The sequence below is a fragment of the Larus michahellis genome, chromosome 14, assembly GCF_964199755.1.
Source record: "Larus michahellis chromosome 14, bLarMic1.1, whole genome shotgun sequence".
In the NCBI taxonomy this organism is placed as follows: Eukaryota; Metazoa; Chordata; class Aves; order Charadriiformes; family Laridae; genus Larus; species Larus michahellis.
In genome coordinates, this window is record NC_133909.1 from 10,362,660 (window position 1) to 10,383,214 (window position 20,555).

Genomic DNA, 20,555 nt, shown 5'->3' on the forward strand with positions numbered 1-20,555 from the left:
GAGGGAAAAGAAATATGCCTCTTTTGCCAAAGATGATAGCTAAAAAAAAATGCAAGAAGGGGCACGGTTTAAGGGAACTGATGGCTTTAAGCAGCAATACCAGACCACGGAAGTAGAGAAACTTTCTGGTTCTGAGACAAAGGTCAAGTAAAACCCAAAAGATTTAAGGTGGAATAGTCATAAAGGAACCAGGTGTTTATTTCTCCTGCAATTAGTTTAAGTTACCATAACTGAAGATCAGATACCTTGCCAGCACAGGAGGGTCAAAAGAAAGAAAACAAAAAACAAAACAAACCCAAACCCTGGAGCAGCTGCATAAGAGGGAAGGGGATTGCTGAAGGAGGGGTGGAGAGGCTGGGTATTTAAAATAGCAGAAAGGGTTACTTGGGCCTCTAGAAGGTAGTGGAAGATAGCAGAAGAGAAGGAGAAGAGCCTGAAGCTTAGCTAGTTCTTGCAGCAGGGTTTGTCACATGAGGGCTCGGGGCAGGGGCTGCACGGGCCGCGCACCGGCGGACGCCCGGGGCTTCTCGCCCCGCCTCACGGCCCGCGGGGCTCCGCGGCGGGGAGGCCGCCTGCTTCCGTCCTCGTAGCGCCGCGCGGGTCGAGGGCGCGTCTCGGACCGCGGGGGGTGCAGCACCGGCCGGCGCCGCGGGAGGGGCCTGTGGGGTCCCAGCCAGCGCCCGCCGCCGCGGCGGGAAGGCGGGGGAGAGCGGGGTCCCCCCGCCCGGGCCGCGCCGGTGGCGCCCGGCCTCCGCCGCGCGCGGCCCCTGCTGGCGGTGCCGCGGTTTCCGGGGGGAACGACGCGCGGCTGCGCTGCGGAGCCGGCCGGAGTGAGATGGCGGTGGCACCGTCCGGCCCCCTCGCTGCCCCGCCAGGGCCCAGCCATCGCGGCCGCCTCCGGGCCTCAGGCGGCGGCTGCGAGCCCCGGTACGGCGGCACGGGGTGGCGGCTGCCGCAGCGCCGCACGGGCGGGCAGGCGGGAGATGCCGAAGCTGCGCGGGGAGGCCTTCTGGAGGGAGACGCTGCGGAGCGCCCACTACGTGGTGGCGCCCATGGTGGACCAGAGCGAGCTGGCCTGGAGGCTGCTGAGCCGCCGCCACGGCGCCCAGCTCTGCTACACGCCGATGCTGCACGCCCAGGTCTTCCTCAGGGACGCCAACTACCGCCGCGAGAACCTCTACGGCGAGGCCTGTCCCGAGGACCGCCCGCTCATCGTGCAGGTGAGCGCCGCCGCCGGGAGACGCCGCCGGTCCGGCCTGGGGCGGGAGCGTCAGCGGGGCCGGCCGGGAGGAGCCGGCCCGGGCTCGCCTTGCCCCGGGTGGCGCCGCCAAATGCGGCTCCTCGCCTACCCCGGTGCCTCAGCACGTCCAGAGCATCCCCAAGTGGGCGAGTTCAAGCGAGGCAATCTCACCCCGATTTTAAAGTGATTGTATGGGGTGACAGGTCTCATTTTCTTCACCTAAATACCGTTAGCGGTACTTAGCGCATGTAGATAAGTGTGTTTTCCTGTTTATCCCCTGTCTAGCAAAGAGGATTTGGCTTCCTAACAACAGGGGCTGGAGCACTAGACTTCTCATGGGGTTTCAGTCCTCCACACCTCATCTTTAGAAATGGAGGGCAGCCAGTCTTCGAGAGTCAAGGGTTGTTCCAGATCTGATACCACTCGGGGAGGATCATGGTTTTTTGAGTCATTATCTGAAACCATGATCTCAGTGCTTAGCTCTAGAAAAAGAATGCAAGGAAGGTAGGACACACTTTTAAGCTTGTGTTGCTTCTGCTTCTTGAGTACTGTGTGAAGTTCAGGTACCTCCCTCCACTCCATCCCAGAGAGGGAGAGGGGCCCGTGGAGGTGGAGAATAGTACAGGGAAAGGCAGTCGGCATGAGCAGAGGAATGGCGTGTAGGCTTTTGAACACAGATCTTCAGCTCCGGAGGCGGTGTGTTCTGGGTGAGCCTATGTGAAGAGTGTCCATTACTGTGAGCTTCTTCCCACTCACCACTGTTGGACATAAGGCACGGAACTAACTAGAGTAGTCCTTGAATCGACCCAGGAAAGCAGTCCTTACTGATTTCTGCAATATTTCGGGGCATGCTTGGGTTTTGGTCACAGACTCTTGGAGATGGGTTAGGCAGAGGTACCTCTGAGCCCAGTCTGCGTTGTGGGCTTTGTTTAGTGTGTAAAAATCCTCACTGATGTGGCTTGGTTGGAGGCTTTCCATTGTTTCAGTCATCTCACAGAAAGAAAACGCCTTTTCTAGTTTTAGTTGGTGTCAGCCATAATTTATGTAGTGCTGTTAGGTTTGAATGACACCTTTTGCTCACACGTGTTTCAGTTTAAATACGTATTATTTAAAGATGTGATGGCATTGTTTTTTGTTAACAAATTTTAGAAAATCTGTTTAAGAGCATAAATGAAAGAATAGTCTGGGTCTCTCCTCTTCAACAAAGCAGCTTCAAATTAACCTAATTTTTCTTAATAAATTGATTTTTGCACTGTGCTTTAAATTTAAATATTAATTATATTCAAGACTGAGCATTTGACTAACAGCCCAGCGTGTCTGTTTCACACTCCATGCTAACGTGAATTCATTTCGTGGTGCTTATTGGTATCTACAAAGTTTGATTTGTCTGAAGACCCAGAGACACCACAGGTAACTCTTTTCTTCTGCACCACCTTTATGTATGAAAATGCTACAGCTGTTCCTTCTACAGGGGGTTTTAACAGTTGTTCCCTCCTGTTCTTGGATCCTACATGTACTACATTCTTTGCCTCTTGAATGCTCACCTTTCTCATTTTGTCATTTGAAGGTTGAGGATCTTGAGCTGGTAAGCGTCCCAGTTTTTGTTTGGGTTTTGGTGGTTGGTTGGTTTTTTTTTTGAGAAACGGTGTTTTCTATTATTAACTGTGCGTATTATGCCTGTTTTCTGTAGCAAGTAGTTGCTTCGTAACTTATGTCATAATGTGTTGTCAGTACTTGAAGAAAGTTATCTCCTGATTATTCCACTTTTCTTTGTCTTTCTCAGTTCTGTGCCAATGACCCTGAAGTGTTTGTCCAAGCAGCGCTGTTGGCTCAAGATTATTGCGATGCCATAGACCTAAATTTGGGTTGCCCCCAAATGATTGCAAAGAGAGGTACATGCAAATCTGAACCCTGGATAAACAGAGAAATGGCATGTTTCAAATGTGAATGTTGTCAGTAAAACATCGAGAGGACCAAATTAAGCCTTGGGGTGGGGGAGTGGCTGCAGTACTGCTGAAGTCAGACTTAGTTATGCCTCCTTTAACAGGTAGTGTTCTGTAGTACCTAGAGCAAAAATTAGATATGCTAATAATTAATTCTAACTTCTCTTGAGTGACGGCTCTTGTGTCTAGAATATCCTTCAGGAAAAGTATTTTTAGCAAGAGCTTGATTTTCTTTACGATTTCAGTTGCTCAAACAGCCTAGTTTTGTAAAACTACATTTGAAATTATATCATGCAGGCACTTAGTGTCTCCTATTTCCTCGATACTTACACAGTTTATTCACATTAGCATATAAGAGGATAAAACCTGCTGAATCCCTTAAAGGTATTGCAAAGATAGCTATGTTTGAAAACCAGAACCAGTGTTTGAAAATTTTAGATCACTTAGAAGGTTGAGGAAAGATTTGTTCAGTAACTGCCCATTCATCTTCTAAAATCTCTTTCTAAGACTAATAGGAAATCATCAGTGGTGTACAGGGCAAATAGATCTTTTAATATGATCAGGTTTTATCCTGAAGGGAATTTTTAAACACCTGGTATAAAAAGTTGGACTTTGAGCTGCCAGTGTCAACACACCAGCCCATGGCAGTAGCGGTGAAAGTAGGGTGTGGGGATTCATCGTTCATCCTGTCCGTGTAGGGTGGTGTGGGGAACAGAATGATCCAACTATTCCAGTCCGGGCAGGACAGAGCAACTCTCTTTCTGCCAGGGAGGTGTGTAAGTTTCTGGATCTTTGTATGCGAACGTTTATGAAAGCTGTGTACCTCAGAATCTTACTCTTCTGTACAAGTCAGTCATATGCTATTTTGTTACAGGTCACTACGGAGCATTTCTGCAAGAGGAGTGGGATCTTCTTCAGAGAATGAGTAAGTCTTTTGAGAGGCCTCACTTTGAGAGGGAATGGGATGAACTTATCATGGAGAGGCGGTTTAGGGATTTTGGGGGAAAGGAGGTGCAGCATGTTTCTTTGGGGAGGGTTGTGTTTGGGTTTTTTTTCTTTCTTACTGGGTTCTAGTGGCACCCTCAAGATGGTGGTGTCCCACTACAAACTCATGCTGGATCTGCTGAAAGACTTCAGTACCTGAAACAGACTTTGGGTGAAAGTGAGTGAATTAAGTCCCAATCTAATGATGGCTTAGTGCTAGTGCTAGTGCCTTTCCAACTCTAGAAACAGCAGAGCTCACAGTGCCTTACTTTTTCACTTTGAAGCACTCGGGTGCCAGGAGTTGTGTTTCTGCTTGCAGCCACAGTTGCCCTTTTCCGATCAACTCAGCATACTCTTTCTGTCCACACCATAGCAAGTTATGCCACTGTTCTCCAAATTTTTGTAGGATATTTTCAGACTATCAGTAGCCGTAGTGAACTGTATCATATTTTTTTTAAGAAATACATTCAGAACTGATTTAAAAAGCAAGGTTTTGGTCATTGTGTAGAGCTGAGAATATGCCTTTACCCCACTTCAAAGCAAGGGTCTGAACCATGAATTTAAAGACTCTCACTTCTGTTTGTGTTCCCTGTGGTCTGGGGAATCTTGAATGATGTTTAGCACAAAGACGCTGCTGAAAACTTGGAAAGATAGACGGTGCTTCCCTGCCCGGTGTGTAATGTGGTTGTTAGGGCACTTTTCTTAGGAATGAAAGATGCAAATCAGAACAGCCTCAAGGTGAGAGGAGAACCCAAGCCATCTAGTTGGGTGAGAAGCCAGGCTGTCTAGTAAGAGAGTTGTCTTGCTAGGCTGTTGTATAAAAGGTGGTCAAAGCTTCCTCTTCCTCCTTCTTCCCCAGCCTTCTTTAAAATGATGGAGTACTATTTTCTGCTTTCACCTGTATATACCTTGTTTGCTCCTTTGAAAGGGTGATAAGAAGCACCTATCATTAGAGCTTCTAGGATTTTGATTAAAAGGAGGCGGGTGACGTCTTACATTACATATCCAAGCTCTGGAATAGAAGAGAATTTCAGGCATGCTATTGCTCAGTGTTTTCCTGTTGGCCGTCTTCAGTAACTTTCTTTTTAGTACTTTTTTGACTCCGTGCACTGTGTAAAGACTATGGGAGTTTAACATGTTGTTCTAGATTTCACCCTGACTCTGTAACCTACGTTTACTACTTAATTGGGTCCACAGCCTACCTCAGTTGATAAGCCTCAGCTTACCATGGACATGACTGCTTGTCATGATTATTTGGGTGATAATTTGGAAAGAAGCAATGCATCTCTTGTAGGAAAGGTGGACAAGCGACTATTAATGTTGTTGGCAGAATAGAAGGAGTACAATAGCCTGTGATGGTGGCAAACCTGTATCAATTACTAAGATTTGAGGGGGGTGGTCCTTCAAAGTAAAGGTTTGATGCAGTGGAAACGTTAAAGGCTATTAAATGCTGACTATTTTATGCCTTCTTGTTAGAGTGCAGATTTTGTGCTTCATGTTTTACTATTACTCGATTAACCTGTGCAATAAGGATTGCAGAGGAGGTTGCTGATTGTTTAAGCTGTGAGAACTGCGTAGCATTAACTTCAGGGTTTTTTCCATACCACACCCAGTATCAGATCTTGAGAGTAGGCACTTTTCATAGCATTGTGCAGCCCACTTACCTGTCTTTTCAATCTTTCCCAGTTTTACTGGCTAACGAGAAGCTCTCTGTTCCCATCACATGCAAAATCCGCGTTTTCCCAGAAATTGACAAGACAGTGAAGTATGCACAGATGCTGGAGAAAGCTGGCTGCCAGGTAAGGAGGCAGCTGCTCCCTGTACTCTTGCATTGGACACGTGTCTCTATGTAAAGCATCTGATGACCAGATCTTGGTGTACTGTGGAGATGAGTAGGCTACATTGTTTTACAGACGGAGAAAATGGGATGCAGAGAGATTGTATGTTTTTGGAGCCATAGGCAGCAGGTCAATGGTATGATGTGGAAGACATCATGACTTCAGAGTCGGTCTTGTAATCACTGCACAGTGCAGCATCCTTCACTGTGGCTGAGCATCTCAGTCTAACATAGTGCCGCAGGAGGCAGTGCACATGCATGAAATCCACAGGGTTATAGCAAAAACAGTATCCAAGAACCTAGGCAGCCTTCTAGGATTTAACTACAGTTAAATTGGAAGAGACAGTCTGTTAGAGCCAGTACTGACAGTATTCAGGTCTGCTGAGGAACAAGACACATCGACATACCACAAATTCCATAATGAATCACTAATGGGAGCCAATGCAATAGGAAATATGGAGGTTCTCCCAAGATACAATCTTGTCATGCCATGGAATAGCAAGGTGAAAGAAGCCCATGCCATGGTAGGTGAGCTGCTGGTATCTTTCTGTAATACCAAAGTCTCTGCACTGTTGAAATTGCAGTGGGAATTCAGGGGCATCCATGAAGTGTATGGGGTAAAAGGAAATTTTTGTCAGTGGATTTGTTCCGGTGGCTCATACACATGAAAAGTAAATGTAACTTTGTGTTCTAGCTGCTGACTGTGCACGGCCGTACTAAAGAACAGAAAGGACCGCTTGCTGGCGTGGCATCTTGGGAGCACATTCAAGCTGTCAGGTTAGTGAGTAGGACCAATCTTAGTGGATTTTAGCGGGGCGTGCAGTGACATTGAAGAGCAAACAAATTTGTGTGACAGGAGTAGACTTTCTGGCTTGACTCTAATTCTCAATTTTATGCATCTTTTATTCACTGGTATAGAAAGGCTGTAAGCATTCCTGTATTTGCAAATGGAAATATCCAGTGTCTCAGTGATGTGGAAGAATGTATTCGTAAGACAGGAGTGCATGGTGTCATGAGTGCAGGTAAAGAAAATTAACTTCTACTCATCATAGATGAGAATACGAACTGTTTCTTACTTCCTTATCAGCCCCATATACATTTATTAAGAGATAGACATAGACTGACCTGTGAACAGCTTTGATTGAGAGCTGAGTGGCCATTCTCTCTCCTCTCGTATTGGCCATCTCTCACCAGGACCAGGAATCACTTAAAGATTTGTAAGAATTGTTGTGTTGGACTTGTAGTACCATTGAGTGGGCAGCTCAAATCTAATTACTTGACAAAGGAATGTGGGACTCCTGTTGTGCTGGAATATTTTCATGATATCTGTTAATCAGTGGAATAGTTTTTAAGTGGATCTTGATGCAGTAAGTGCGTCCACTGATATTCCTGCAGATGATTCATGTTGGGTTGGGACAAGAAAGAACTGGCATAACTTCCTACAGGAAGAGCTAGGATAGACATCAGAAAAAGCTTTCAATCACTCGCACAGTTAAAGCATTCAAACATATTTGTAGAATATGTAGAATATTTGTAGAGGTTGTAGAACCTTATTTTTAGAAAATACTGGTTAACAAAAGGCTTGTGAAGCTAGTAGAGAAAAGCATAGTGAGAAGCATTGTCTGTACACTTAGCCCAGACAAATGTGAATACAGACATAGGGTAAGACACCCATTGTCCAAATATTTAACCATTGGGCAACAAAAGCAGTGTTTTTTCTATTTATTTTTTTTTTTTTACGGTCTTGGTATCAAGACTGGATGCTTTTCTGTAAAATGTACTTTAATTAGATATGAGCTATTTGCCTCAATTAAGAATTGTATAGTGAAATATAGTATCCTGAGTTCAGGCTAGAGCTCAGTGGACCCTGTGTTCCTCTTTGTTGCGTACATGGCTGATGTTTCGGTGACTGGCTGGTAGAATCACAACAGAGCTGATCAAGCTCCAGAGCCTAGATTTTGTTTTCTGTTTCAATCCTGAAATGAAAGTTTGAGTATTTCTTTTCATTCCCTAGAAGGTAACCTTCATAACCCAGCTTTGTTTGAGGGCCGAAACCCATTGGTGTGGGAGATGGCTGAGGAGTATCTGGAGATAGTGCAGAAGTACCCTTGTCCATTGTCTTATGTTAGGGCTCATCTCTTCAAGCTCTGGCATCACACGTGAGTATCTCCAGAGAACTCTTAATATTTTCAGGGCTCATCCTGCTTAGCAAGTGTCTGGCTTTTCTGGACAAGGATTTGTTTGGCCAGAACTAGTGTGCTGCAAGGTTTTCTTTCCTGGACCTGGCTGGAGAGAATGTGGGCTGAGGCCTTTACCCTTCGCTGCATATCTGGGAAACAGGGCACGGGGAATGAACAAGTTACCACAAGATAAGCTAGGGCGTGCGCTCCCAGCACATCAGCTACCGCGTGGTAATTGCCCATACGCACACACGCGCTTTATGGCAAACAGGAGTTAACTAATTCCTTGTTCATTGTGAGGCAAGCTGTCTTGCGTTTATTGTGGAGTAAGAGCATGGGCAGTTACTGAGGAGCAGCTGATGCACTGTACGTTCGTGTCAGCTTATCCCTAAGTACCTTGGTTGTGTGCCAAGTATTTATTTGGAAAAGAGGGGCAGGTATGTGTGCTTTTCTCTGGACTTACAAGAAAGAAGATAAGCTTCTACCAAAGGCAAGTGCAGCAAGAAAAATCTATATAAAGCTTTTATAAAGACATTTTTAGTTGATTTCCTCAGTCTAGCAATAATGAATAAATATGACTTGATGTTTGGGATTTGCCTCAGGCTTCAAGTTTACCAGCAGCTGCGTGAAGAATTAGCAAAAGTGAAGACTCTAGAGGGCATTGTAGATGTCAACAGGGAGCTGAAACTACGATGCCAGGTACCAAGCTGGGCCCTGATCTCCCAGAACAGCACTGTCCGCACTTGGTGGGAACTTAGCCTGTGTGTCACGCAGTTGATGTCTGTTAGTCACTCCACTGGGACTTTGTGGCTTACCAGCCTTGATATTGGTAGTTTACTACAGTAGCGGCCCCTTAAGCGTGAACGGCTTTACATGGGATAAAGTTGATTTAGGAGTTACAAATCTGCTTCAATTCATCTGTCTTAGTAGTTTGCCTGTATTTGACTGTCAGTAACTGTTAGTATAAATTACAATTTGTAGTTTCCTGGAGGTTGAAGTATTATTTAGAGCATTTCCTGAGAACTCCAGGAAAACTGACTGTAACTCTATGCCGCAGGAAGAAATAGCTAACCAGAAAGAAGGAGAAAAGCCAAAAGAAGGGTTGCCTTTTTTCCACTGGATCTGTCAGCCATACATCAGGCCAGGGTGAGTTATCTATTCTAACATGAACAGGTCCCCAAGGCCTTTCCCGCCCGTACCGTCAGTACAGAGCTGATAGTACGGGCGGGAAAGACAGAACTATCCAGTTCTGTTCTAGGAGCTTACATTCATTTGAAAATAAGTGAAGATATTGGATAATTTTTATTCTGGTTTGGGTTTTTCCTGGTTGTTGCTTTGTCTGTGGGGATATTGCTCACTGTATGCAGCTTCTCCTTTAGATCCTCCTCAGATTTCTCTTTCTCTGGAAAGTAAAAACGAAGAATTCCATTGCATTGCAGCTCAAAGAGAATCTGATATGCAACAGATATGCTACCTGACAGTACTTTATTGTTATACGTAACACGAATGTTGCTGGTAACTGCCAGGGTAGCAAAGATGGGCACTCGACTGTATTCTATAAAGGATGCTTGTGGTGTATGGACAAGCTTTTCAGTTAGTTTGTTCCCTTTCTGTTGTGAAAATTGGGCTGAAGAAGAGAGCAAGCGTGTTAAGATTAATGCTTCAGTAAAAACTTAAGTAAAACCTGGGAATAACAGGTTAACAGGTGCCTAACCAATTTAACTGGCCAACTTTTATTGACTTTCCAACCAATGTATCTGGCAGCGTGTCTGTTATTAACAATGGTAACAAATGGTAACAAAAAAGTTAGGTTTTTATATCCCACTTCTAAGGGCAATGACAATTCCTTGTAACTTTGCCATGATAGAAAGGTTTACCGTTTACCCAGAGTTCTGTAAACCAGAATAGTGGCCAGGGAGCACCTACTTCTTCCCTTCAGCCAACTTACAATGATATTCGCTGTTTCAGGCCAAAGGAGAGATGCAAGGAGAATGGAGCCAGTGGGACTGAAAAAGGTGTGCGCGGAAAACGTGCTCTGGAAGAGGAAGAAGATGGAAATGCTGAGCTTCTGTCAAAGAATAAGCAAAAAAAGAAGTTAAGAAATCCAAATAAAACCTTTGATCCATCTTTAAAACGTAAGTTCCATTTATTGGCGTAAATGCATGGAAAGTTGCTGATACCACATTTGACATAAATTGCCACTATTTTCCTTGTCAATGTAGTTGTAGAAGCTTCTTTTAAAAGAGGGAGGATTATTGGGAAATTTTGATAGTATGCAATGTGACTCAAATTATGTTCATTAGTTAAACAACCAAAGAAGTTGGTCACTGATCCACTATAAGAATCTTTTTAAGATCAAAATGCTTTACAAAGTAACTTGTAGCTGTAGCTAGTATTTGAAATTGGAATTTCATATGCATTTCAAGCAGATGTCCTCGTCTTTTACACCTTATTTGAGGATTAAAATTTTCTATGCTTGGATTTAGCTTAGGGGCACTTGAAAAGTCAAAGTATCTTTACCTTTGCACTGTTCTTTGAGGTACTTTATTTCAAAAACAGTCTCTCTCTGGCTAGAAAAGCGCCAAGCTTTGTCTGATCCTGATTATTTTTTTTAACTTACCATTGCTGAAATCAGGTCTCTCTCTTTTCCAGCAAAATATGCAAAATGTGATCAATGTGGAAACCCTAAGGTAAGTCAGTGCCAGTGTCCATTAAATGGGAATTAAACGACCAGGTAGTGGTAGATGGCTCAATGGCCAGATGGAGATCAGTGACAAGTGGTGTCCCTCGGGGGTCTGTACTGGGACCAGTACTGTTTAATGCCTTCGTCAGACGTAGACAGTGGGATCAAGTGCACCCTCAGCAAGTTTGCCAACACCACCAAGCTGCGTGGTGCGGTTGACGCAACTGAGGGACAGGATGCCATCCAGAGGGACCCGGACAGGCTGGAGAAGTGGGTCTGTGGGAACCTCATGGGGTTCAACAAGGCCAAGTGCAAAGTACTGCACGTGGGTCGGGGCAGCCCCCGGTATCAATACAGGCTGGGGATGAAGGGATTGAGAAAAAGGACTTGGGGTTACTGGTGGGTGAAAAGCTGGCCATGGGCCTGCAATGCGTGCTGGCAGCTCAGAAAGGCACCCGCAGCCTGGGCTGCATCCCCAGCAGTGGGGGCAGCAGGGCTGGGGGGGGATTCTGCCCCTCTGCTCCGCTCTGGGGAGACCCCCCCGCAGTGCTGCCTCCAGCTCTGGGGCACCAACAGCAGAAGGACACGGAGCTGTTGGAGCGGGGCCAGAGGAGGCCCCGGAGATGCTGGGAGGGCTGGAGCCCCTCTGCTGTGAGGACAGGCTGAGAGAGCTGGGGGGGTTCAGCCTGGAGAAGAGAAGGCTCCGGGGAGACCTTCCAGCCCCTTCCAGTTCCTACAGGGGCTCCAGGAAAGCTGGGGACAGACTTTTTTAGCAGGGCTGTTGCGATAGGACAAGGGGTAATGGCTTTAAACTGAAAGCAAGGAGATTTAGACTAGTTAAAAGAAATTTTTTTACACTGAGGATGGTGAGACCCTGGCCCACGTTACCCAAAGACGTGGTGGATGTTGCTGCTTGTTGCAGGGGGGGTGTAGAATAGATGGCCTTTAAAGGTCCCCTCCAACCCAAAGTATTCTATCATTCTGTTCTATGATTCTAAATTCTCTTACTAGGGTTAGTGGTGGGTGGTGTTTTCCTGCGAGGACTGGGAATTTGAGTAACTGGCGTGGTTATCGGTGTACTAATACAAAGATTTTAGACAGCACGGCAGTGCGGTCTGTGGCGAGTGTCAGGCAGCAGCTGCAGCTCTGGCTTTTGTTGGGTTTGTATCTCTGCCCTTAATCGGAACAAGAATGAACACCCAGTCAGCTCTGGTGTTGCGAGCAGATTAACATCAACTTTCACCAGCTGTTTTTCAGGTTGTGTATAGTATATATATTTGAAACTTTATATATGAAACTTCATATATTTTGTATTTGAAAAGAGTTAATTGGGTTTTTATTTTCCCTCAGGGAACATAGCCGTTTCCTTTGACAGGGTGATGTTGCTGAGCTGAGTGAGCAGAGTGTATTTATTGCTGCTAATACACCTGTGCACGCAGACACACGAGCAGGTCGTAAGACACAAGGAATAATTTTGTGTTCTAGCAGAAACAGTAGCATTGCAGCTAAGGGGGTGAGGACACAGGGACACAGGCTTGTGGCGTTGCTCTTCTGTAACGCTTTATAGCACCTTAGAAATAGCAGACAGCTGGGGCTCAATTTGGAGCTGCAGCTACAGAGGAAAATATTTTTCTTGCTGTCTTAATTATTGGGAGAACATTGCGCATTCATCGGGCCTGCTTTCAAGGCCATCCTGTTACGTGGCTAAGCCAGGTGACACGGCTTGGTGCATCAACCATGACTGTCTGAGGCTGGGCTTAGTGTCATTTTTGTTTTGCACTTACAGCGTTGTAATGTCGCAGGCAGCCCTTGAACTCTTGTGACTGGGCCTGGGCTCGTTTGTGTGTGTTGGTTTTTGTTCTGGATTGTATGTGTCTAAGCCATGTCATGGAATGGGGGGAGACCAAAAATACAAACAAACAAAAAGTTCAACCAGGGCTCCCTCCATGGGGTGGAGGGAGACACACCAAACAGCAAAACCCCACTTTCCTAAAGGGTCACTGAGCGTGTGTGAGCCACAGCCCCAGAGACGCTCTGTCCGCTACAGCCGAGACTCAACTGCTGCTCTCCCCTAAGGGCCATACGTTACATTTTAATAGATATTTGTTAAAATATATACTATATTTTAAGCTGCAAGTAGGGAAGTAATTGCTGGGGTAACATTTATTTTAAGTGTAGCTACAGAGAGCAGCAAGCACGCAGGTCAGGCGCTGTGTTTCACATCCTTTGCTTCACAACTGCAGCAAACGTCACAACGCTTGTTCCAAAGTGCTGGTGGCACTTGCCTGCTTGTGTTGTGTAACTCAGGCTGCCCAACAGATTCCTGATGTTGCAGAAGTTGAACGTGGAATTTTTTTTGTTTATTTTGTTTTGTTTTTTGTTCTCGAAATGCAAACAGTTGGTAGCTGCCCCCCCATAGGACAGCTCTGTCAGCTTCCTTACACCGAGGTGTGACAGGCTAACATACGAGTTTGTGTTTTTAACCCAAGGTCTAAATGTGCACAGCTGTTACTGTTGTTGCTGCTTACTATAGAAACCAATAATAATTTTATTTCACTGATCCAAGCTTCTTTATGCTCTTCCCAACCCAGGGCAATAAATGTGTGTTTAACATGTGCCGAGGATGCTGTAAGAAAAGGGCATTCAAAGAGACAGCAGACTGTCCGGGTAAGTGCAGCAGACCTCACCTTGCAAGGCCTTGAGCAAATGCCTCGTCTCCCGTGTCTGTTCATTCCTGCAATCTTTGGTTTATGGGGTGTGTGTTAAAATCTACATACATACCTATCTAAAATTCTAAAGTACAAGTTTAAAAGCCTGCTCTTCGTTCTATGTACAGAACTTCTTCTGCTTCCAAAGCTTTGGGATGCATAATTTCCAGACTATGAGGACCCAGTTTGTATAACTATAAGGAATGAGCTATTCTGTTTAGCAGTGCAGTCATCTTATTTCAGTTTCTTTTTTTTTTTTTTTTCTTCTCTCCCCCCCCCCCTTCATCCTTGCTTCTTCAGGTCATGGATTGCTTTTTAAGACCAAATATGAAAAATCCCTTTCATGGCAGAGTAGTCAAAGAGTAATTCAAACCCCAGAGATAAGTCGGAGAGGAGCTGTAGATGTGGGGGAGACGGCTGCACTGGAGGAGGCTGGTGACAGCGCAGTGTGACGCTTGGGAAATGAGGAGTTAAAGAGCTCCTGCCAGGCCTCTGCTTCCCTGGGCCAAAGAAGGTGTCGTCTCCAGCTCACCCTCAGCTGTGTGAACTTGTTCCACGGGTTTATTTTAAGTTCTGGAAAAGTTTTATTTAAGTAAAAAGCTGCTTACTCAGGGAATTTTCCTGCATTTGAAATAAAAAGGATGCAATTGAATATCTCATGCTGTGTTTGAAAGACTGAAAATGCCGCATTTTTGAGCGGAGGCAACCTCTATAAGCTGCCATCACAGTCTGCCTCTTGTATGTTCATTAACCCTTCGTGTCCTGTTTTTAATATTGGGGAATAAATTTCTTGTATTAGAACAGCCTTCTGGTGCGCTAAAAGTAGCAATCTCGGTTTCTTCACTAACAGAAATGTCTCACATTTGTCTGAGTTTCAGCAGGCCGCCTTTGCGCTGCAGAAGGAAATGTAGCAGCACTTTGAAAACGTGACTGTAAAACTATAGGGTGTTGCTATAACCACACTGTCTATTAATGATTATTAGTTTTATACAGTATGATAAAGCTTACTGGTCTGCCCTGAGCCAAAGGCTGGGGGGGGATGAAATCTCTATTTTAATAGTGAGGGGTGTCTGAAATTACATGCTGAATTAGACCGAATTCCACGACCCTTCCACGCGCAAAGTCTCATACTTAATTATATGATCATTCTTTCTCCTTCCCACCTGATACTTCTGGGAGAAGTGTGTCAAAACCAGATGCAGGTCTGCACCCACAAGGCCCCTACCTGGCTTTTACCCTTTTCCCCCGGGGGGTCTGGGTGTCAGCGCAGTCTCCCAGGGTTCAGGATGCTGTAATGGATGTAGCAGCCAAAAAAAACCACCCAGAAACCAAAAAAGCAATAATCTGCACCTGTTTAACAGACTGAAGAAATGGAAGTCAAGCCATCCCGTGCTTAAGCTTAACCACTGCGCAACGGCAGGACCCACTTCCCGCAAGTCAAACCTCTGCTTCCCAAGAGATTGGGAGGGCAGGCCCTGCTTGCTGGACTAAGCGTGCCTGTTCTGAGCCTGCAAGTTTGCCTCCATGGAGGCAGGTTTTATTCATAACTGGTCTCTATTTTTTTTTTTCCCTGTTAGTTTTAATTTATTCTAGGCTGGTGTGTAACCTAACATTTCTCTATCAATCAGCCAACTGCAGCACTATGGTGTAGTCAAGCCATCAGTTTTGTAAGTTTTGCAAATAAAGCAAGCAAATTGCCAACACAACGTCTAGCAAGTTGACCATCGTAGAGGATGCAGTAACGTGCTGAGTGGAGGCGCTGTATTATCAGCTTCTGTCTCTAGTTGTGAAGAGCTGGTGGGTGCTGGGGGTAGGGGGAGCCTCTTTCTTTCACAACCTGCTCATCCTGTTGTGGCTGGTGCTGCGTGTTCTTATGTTCAACCTGTGCCACCCAACCTCCACAGACTGGAGCTGATTTTGATGTGTACCTTACACAAGTTAAAATCGGTCGTTCAGCATCAGCGCTGGACGTACGTATTTAGCTGTTTTGAACACCACTGGGAGGACAGGAGCCAGGAGAGAGACGTTTAGGGCTTCTTTCTTTGATCCTTCATCTGACAGACATTGATTTTTCTAGAATTCTGATTGCAGATAGTCTTCCTCTGCCTGTCAGAATCTGTCGGATATTCCCTTTTGGAAGTGACACTAGGTCTGAAAGGAAAGGAGCAGGAACCCCAGCACGCAGAATGTTACGTCTGCATGAAGTTGTGTCAGAGTGTCTTCTCGCTGCGGCCTTGCCTTGGAAAACAAAGATTACTGAACAGTAACAAACCAAAAAGCAAAAGTGCCCCAGAGGTAAGAAGCCAAATGCCGCACCAGGCAGTTCTGGGAACAGGGCAGACCCTTCCCTGCCTCATACCCGCCCCCGCTACCCCCCCCCAAAAGAGGGGCTCACAGTTGTTTTTTTAATGACGGAAACACAGCACCTTCAGGAATCGGGAGATAACATCACACCCTGATTATTTTATAAACCATTTTTAACACCTTTTTTGTGACTGCTCAACAACCATTCCCTGTTTATGCACCCGTGTGTGTGTGTTCACACATGCACACCTACGCACGCCCCCTCAAGCTCTGCAAGATCAGTTTGTATTTCCTAACGTGCATTACAAACTACGTTATAGTTTAGTCATGAGTTCATACATGGACTGGAAGAGTCTGCTGAAAAAAAACCCCTAAACTACCAGTAGCTGTAGACATCGTCGATCCATGACGAAACATTCTCATTCAAAGCATTAATTAGCAGAGAGCCCACAAGCAAGATTAACAGACCACTAAGCACAGCGCCATACGGGAAGCAGAGGCCTTGACCTACCCTTATGTCAATCACCCTAGTGCTCATTTTCTTCTATTCCGTGTTCAAATTTTCCATGCCGTTTCTTCAGGCACCTTCCCTGTCGCAGGAACGTGGGCAACGTAATCTCTTTGGACGTTTGTCCGCATCTAGCTGGCTTTTATCCAGCTGTTCCCATTCAGTCACACAGTCCTCCGGAGGGACCACAGGAGGTAAGAACAACGTATCCATTTGGAGGATGGACTTAAATGCTGCCTAACATTTAGTTGTGGCTTTCTACAGATTATGACAGTACAAGTAGCTCAGACTCTCCTTTTGAGGCTTCCCATGTCATTTGCTCATGACTTGAGCAAAATATTTCCCATGATGTTCTGGGAATAGCATCGTCTAACCGTAACTGGTTTGTTAACCAAGACTTCCAGCAGCTTTCATCATTTCTCACTACCCTTGTATTCAAATCACATCGCCACTAAGCCGGCAGGTGTTATTCTAGCTTGCCTTGGGGATTGGAAGCGAGGGGAGGGAAAGGGTGCGGCATTTACCAACTAGCCCCGTGATTAGTGTGGGAGAACCAAGAGTAAAACTGCTTCTCTGCTTTATTTGAACTTGAAACCCTACCTTCCACCTCCTGTGGAAACCGTCCACTTCTTCCCTCGCATGCACTTTAAAGCTGGCAAGTATTCTAAATTCCCCTGTCTGATCAAAAAGCCCCTCTTCTAATAAAAAGCTAGATGTTCGTTATCATGGAATTTCAGACTGCTTCCCTGACCTCTTCTTGTTTACACAGTTTCCCAAAAACATCAGAAAGCGAAAATTTACAAAGTCAGAAAAGCCGTTTGCATGAGAAACATCCGCTGTTACAACCCAGCGGCGGCCGGGCGCTATGTGAGAGATTCGGGTTATATTCTTAAGCGCACAGTGGGATTTCAGAACAAATCTCTCCTGAGTACTGTTTCGCCCCAGAATCACTTACCAGTGTGCAGAAAGGATCACGCTGGCGTTAGGCTCCCCGAATGCAGGAAGGGCCTTATACTTGAGAATCCTAAATGGATATATTTCTACACAGAATTAGTATTTAAGGCATATTCGTCCCCACCCCCTCTTCCAAAGCGTTCCTCAGCAGGCGATGCGGCCAGATGCACGCCGGTGTTGTTGGCTCCAGTCCCGCGGCTCGGCAGAGGCTGCAGAGCGGCGAACGCGGGACTGAACACCCTCTAGCAAAGCGCTGCGACACTCGGCTCCCTTTGTGCCTCCAACTACAAATCACGAATGGGGAAAAAAAAAAAAAAAAAAAAAAGTCGCAACCTGAACTTTCAACAGACATTCTAGAATATGATAACCTTGCGATTAACAAGGTAAAGATGACCAGTGTATCAATTCCTTAATAAACAACGCTTGTGAATTAGGAGGCTCTGTTACAACACGGGTGAAGCCGAGCCATTTACTGTTCATGCCGGGCACACCTGCACCTACACTAAAGAGGGATTACTTTCAGGCTAGGCAATATACTAATTATCCTGTTTATCTCTAATCAAAAAATTGCAGCCTGCCAACTCAGCGAGGTGATGTCCTGTTTCGGTTCTGTTTCACAGGCCCTCAGGAAGATACACACTATTCAATTCTAATGGCAGTAGGGGGAGGAGAAGGCAGTGCCCCGCATGGAGAATGATGGTGAAAATGATACTCGGTCTCTGGGTTTGAGAGAGACTGGATTCTTGTATCTAAATCCATTTTCAGAGGCACACAATAAAAAGTAGTAGTAGCTCACCTGACAAAGCCAACTGCCTTTATTTGGCAAATAGCTTATGAGATATCAGAGAACTAAAAAAAAAAAAAAAAAAAAAGAAGAAGAAAAGTAGTAGTACATCAAAAGAAAGCCTGAAGACCCTGGATCTCAGCATGTTATTTACAGGGTACAAACTTTATGTACACAAAGACTTCACCGTTCCATAAACTACAGGCACAAGGAGTCGCAGTGTCAAAGTGGGATCAAGAGCAAGCTCGCCCAGCCTGATCTACCACCTACGACAGATTTTCAGGTCTTGCCACTTGAATTCTTGTTTGAATTAGACCATCTCTGTCTAATGCTGCTACTCTGCAGTCTGTGGCTTCTAATAAGTTTACTAAAGCCTAAGCTTGAATTATTTCTTTGCTGTCAAGAGACTGTCTTACGTGCGTTATGAATTCACCAAACTTGTAACTACCGAGCCCCGTGCATTTCTCTTAGAGGTTGACATACCCTATTAGCCAGTTTCTGATCCCTATCTAATGAAATTAATCTGATCAAGTTATCCTATGAGATAATCTAAAGATAGGTTATTCTGTCAGACCCTATAAAACGCTGAGTGGAATTCACAAATCCATAGGAGCGCAGAAGACAAAAATAATCTCAGATGAAGTACAAAGCTCATTTGCAAAGCAGGGGGTAATTCATCCCCTGTTCGCTACCAGCACCAGAGAAAAGCCTAAGTCCATTCCGTACCGGTTTGGTGGTTTTCACCCTACTGCAAATTCACAGCTGATGGGCTACCAAAAAAAAATGAAATGCTGACTTCTGTTAGTCAAGCAGGGGTGGCGCAAGAAAATACTGAGAGCACTGTCCTGTGGAGCACACTGCTCCCCCGCTGCGATCTGCTTCATATAACAAGTAACGAAGGAGATTGCATAAGAATCTCAAATAGCCCAATTAAGTTGTCTGAGACTTTACTCCTAAAAAAATAATTTTTTTTTTTTAAAAATCAGTGCTTGAGCAGCACATTCTACCTGTGTATGATGGGTCTCTAATAGAAGCACTGTTGCTATGACTGAAGTTTCCGCATTCGTTTTTCTGAAAATTTATATTTTTTACACTGCATGTATCAGAAATAAGAAATGATTCAGCGGCAGTTTTGGGAGGTGTCCAGAGAATGGAACAATGCTGAAATTTCAACTAAATTAGGATGTAACGCCGAGGCTCAGAGTCTCGTTATGGCAGAGTCCCAGAAACCAATGTAGAGATCGTGCGTGCGTGGCACGGGGCGAAGACAGGACTCCATCACTTTCTCCCCCATCCACTTAAGTCTCCCAGATGACAGTATCTCACAGACGATGCTGCACCAGCCGCAGTCCGATATCATCTCCCCGGCTCGCCAGCCGCCCTCTACAAATCTTAGCAACACAGACCACTATGCTGGACAAGTTCCAGCCAGACAATCCTCAACTACTCCAACACAAATCTCGTAATGGCAGTTTCTACAGTACCACTACAATTAGTTGTGCTAATTAAAACTGCCTTCGCCAAAAGAACCACGTTCTTTCCACCCATTTTTCCTTTATCCCTAGCTAGGTCAAGTAAAGAAATCAGGATTTACACTGCACGAGGACACCATCAATTATGGCCTACCACGGGCATCTCCTTCCTCACCAATAAAAAGGTGCTGCACAAGTTCATGAAATCCACTTCAGTAAGTTCCTCTGAGCATATCTTAGATATAGCACCATGCTACGGATCCCACAAAACTTCATCCCCTCAACTACCTTGGTGGTCACAGGGAATCACTGGAAATTCATTCTACGCGAGTCACTATTTCTCATTTATTACTCGGAAATTACTTAAGACATTTAAGGTACGAATCGTCTTTCATTATGGGAAACTGCTTATGAATGCAAGTTACACAGAACTATATCTGTGCTGGGTTGTACTTCCTGATTTCTGGGCTGGCGGGTAGTTAGGACTGAAGCAGGCATTGAACAATGTCTAGACGAAATATGCCCGGACAGCCCTGACTCACACGTTCAAGATCCTAAAGCAACAGCAGCTTCTTCCACAGGCCAAAGGAGCGAGGTACATGCTAATGGCGCTACACAAAAGCACACACTAGGCTCGACCAGCACCAAAGAACTACGCAATACCTATCTGTCCAAAACGGGCTGTACGCGTTTTTGTCTGGAGAGAAGAAACTGATCACGCTTCTGCCCCAGCCACGGAACTGCCTCGGGCCACGGCAAGAGCTGGGAACAGCGGATGCCACCTCGTGGGCTCCCTGCGACTGCCGAAGGACACGCGCTTCCAGCCAGCTCCTGAGAGCGGGCAAGCGGTAGCGCCTGGCAGAGCAGACTCTCAAGTCAGCGTGCTGCAGACGTCCACTTACACTTGAGGATTCCTCCCGCAGAAAGCCTCCGGGAAGGAACGGGCGTAATCTAATAA

General features: G+C 45.6%; 1 protein-coding gene across 3 annotated transcripts; it reads left to right on the top strand.

The window, feature by feature from the left end:
* The first annotated feature begins 792 nt into the window (after window positions 1–792).
* On the top strand, window positions 793–14,381 carry DUS1L (dihydrouridine synthase 1 like). 3 transcript variants are annotated; one of them, XM_074608008.1, is made up of 14 exons: window positions 835–1,220; window positions 2,808–2,825; window positions 3,024–3,132; window positions 4,058–4,108; window positions 5,854–5,966; window positions 6,699–6,781; window positions 6,923–7,026; window positions 8,019–8,163; window positions 8,787–8,883; window positions 9,242–9,330; window positions 10,153–10,319; window positions 10,837–10,874; window positions 13,459–13,534; window positions 13,876–14,381. In XM_074608008.1, the coding sequence occupies exons 1-14, from the start codon at window positions 984–986 to the stop codon at window positions 14,025–14,027; spliced, it is 1,479 nt and encodes a 492-aa protein (XP_074464109.1). In that variant the 5' UTR covers window positions 835–983; the 3' UTR covers window positions 14,028–14,381. The 3 variants fall into 3 exon arrangements, with proteins under 3 accessions (XP_074464108.1, XP_074464111.1, XP_074464109.1); XM_074608010.1 differs by lacking the exon at window positions 2,808–2,825 and having other exon boundaries at window positions 798–1,220; XM_074608007.1 differs by lacking the exons at window positions 2,808–2,825; window positions 3,024–3,132 and having other exon boundaries at window positions 793–1,220.
* Window positions 14,382–20,555: the final 6,174 nt, after the last annotated feature.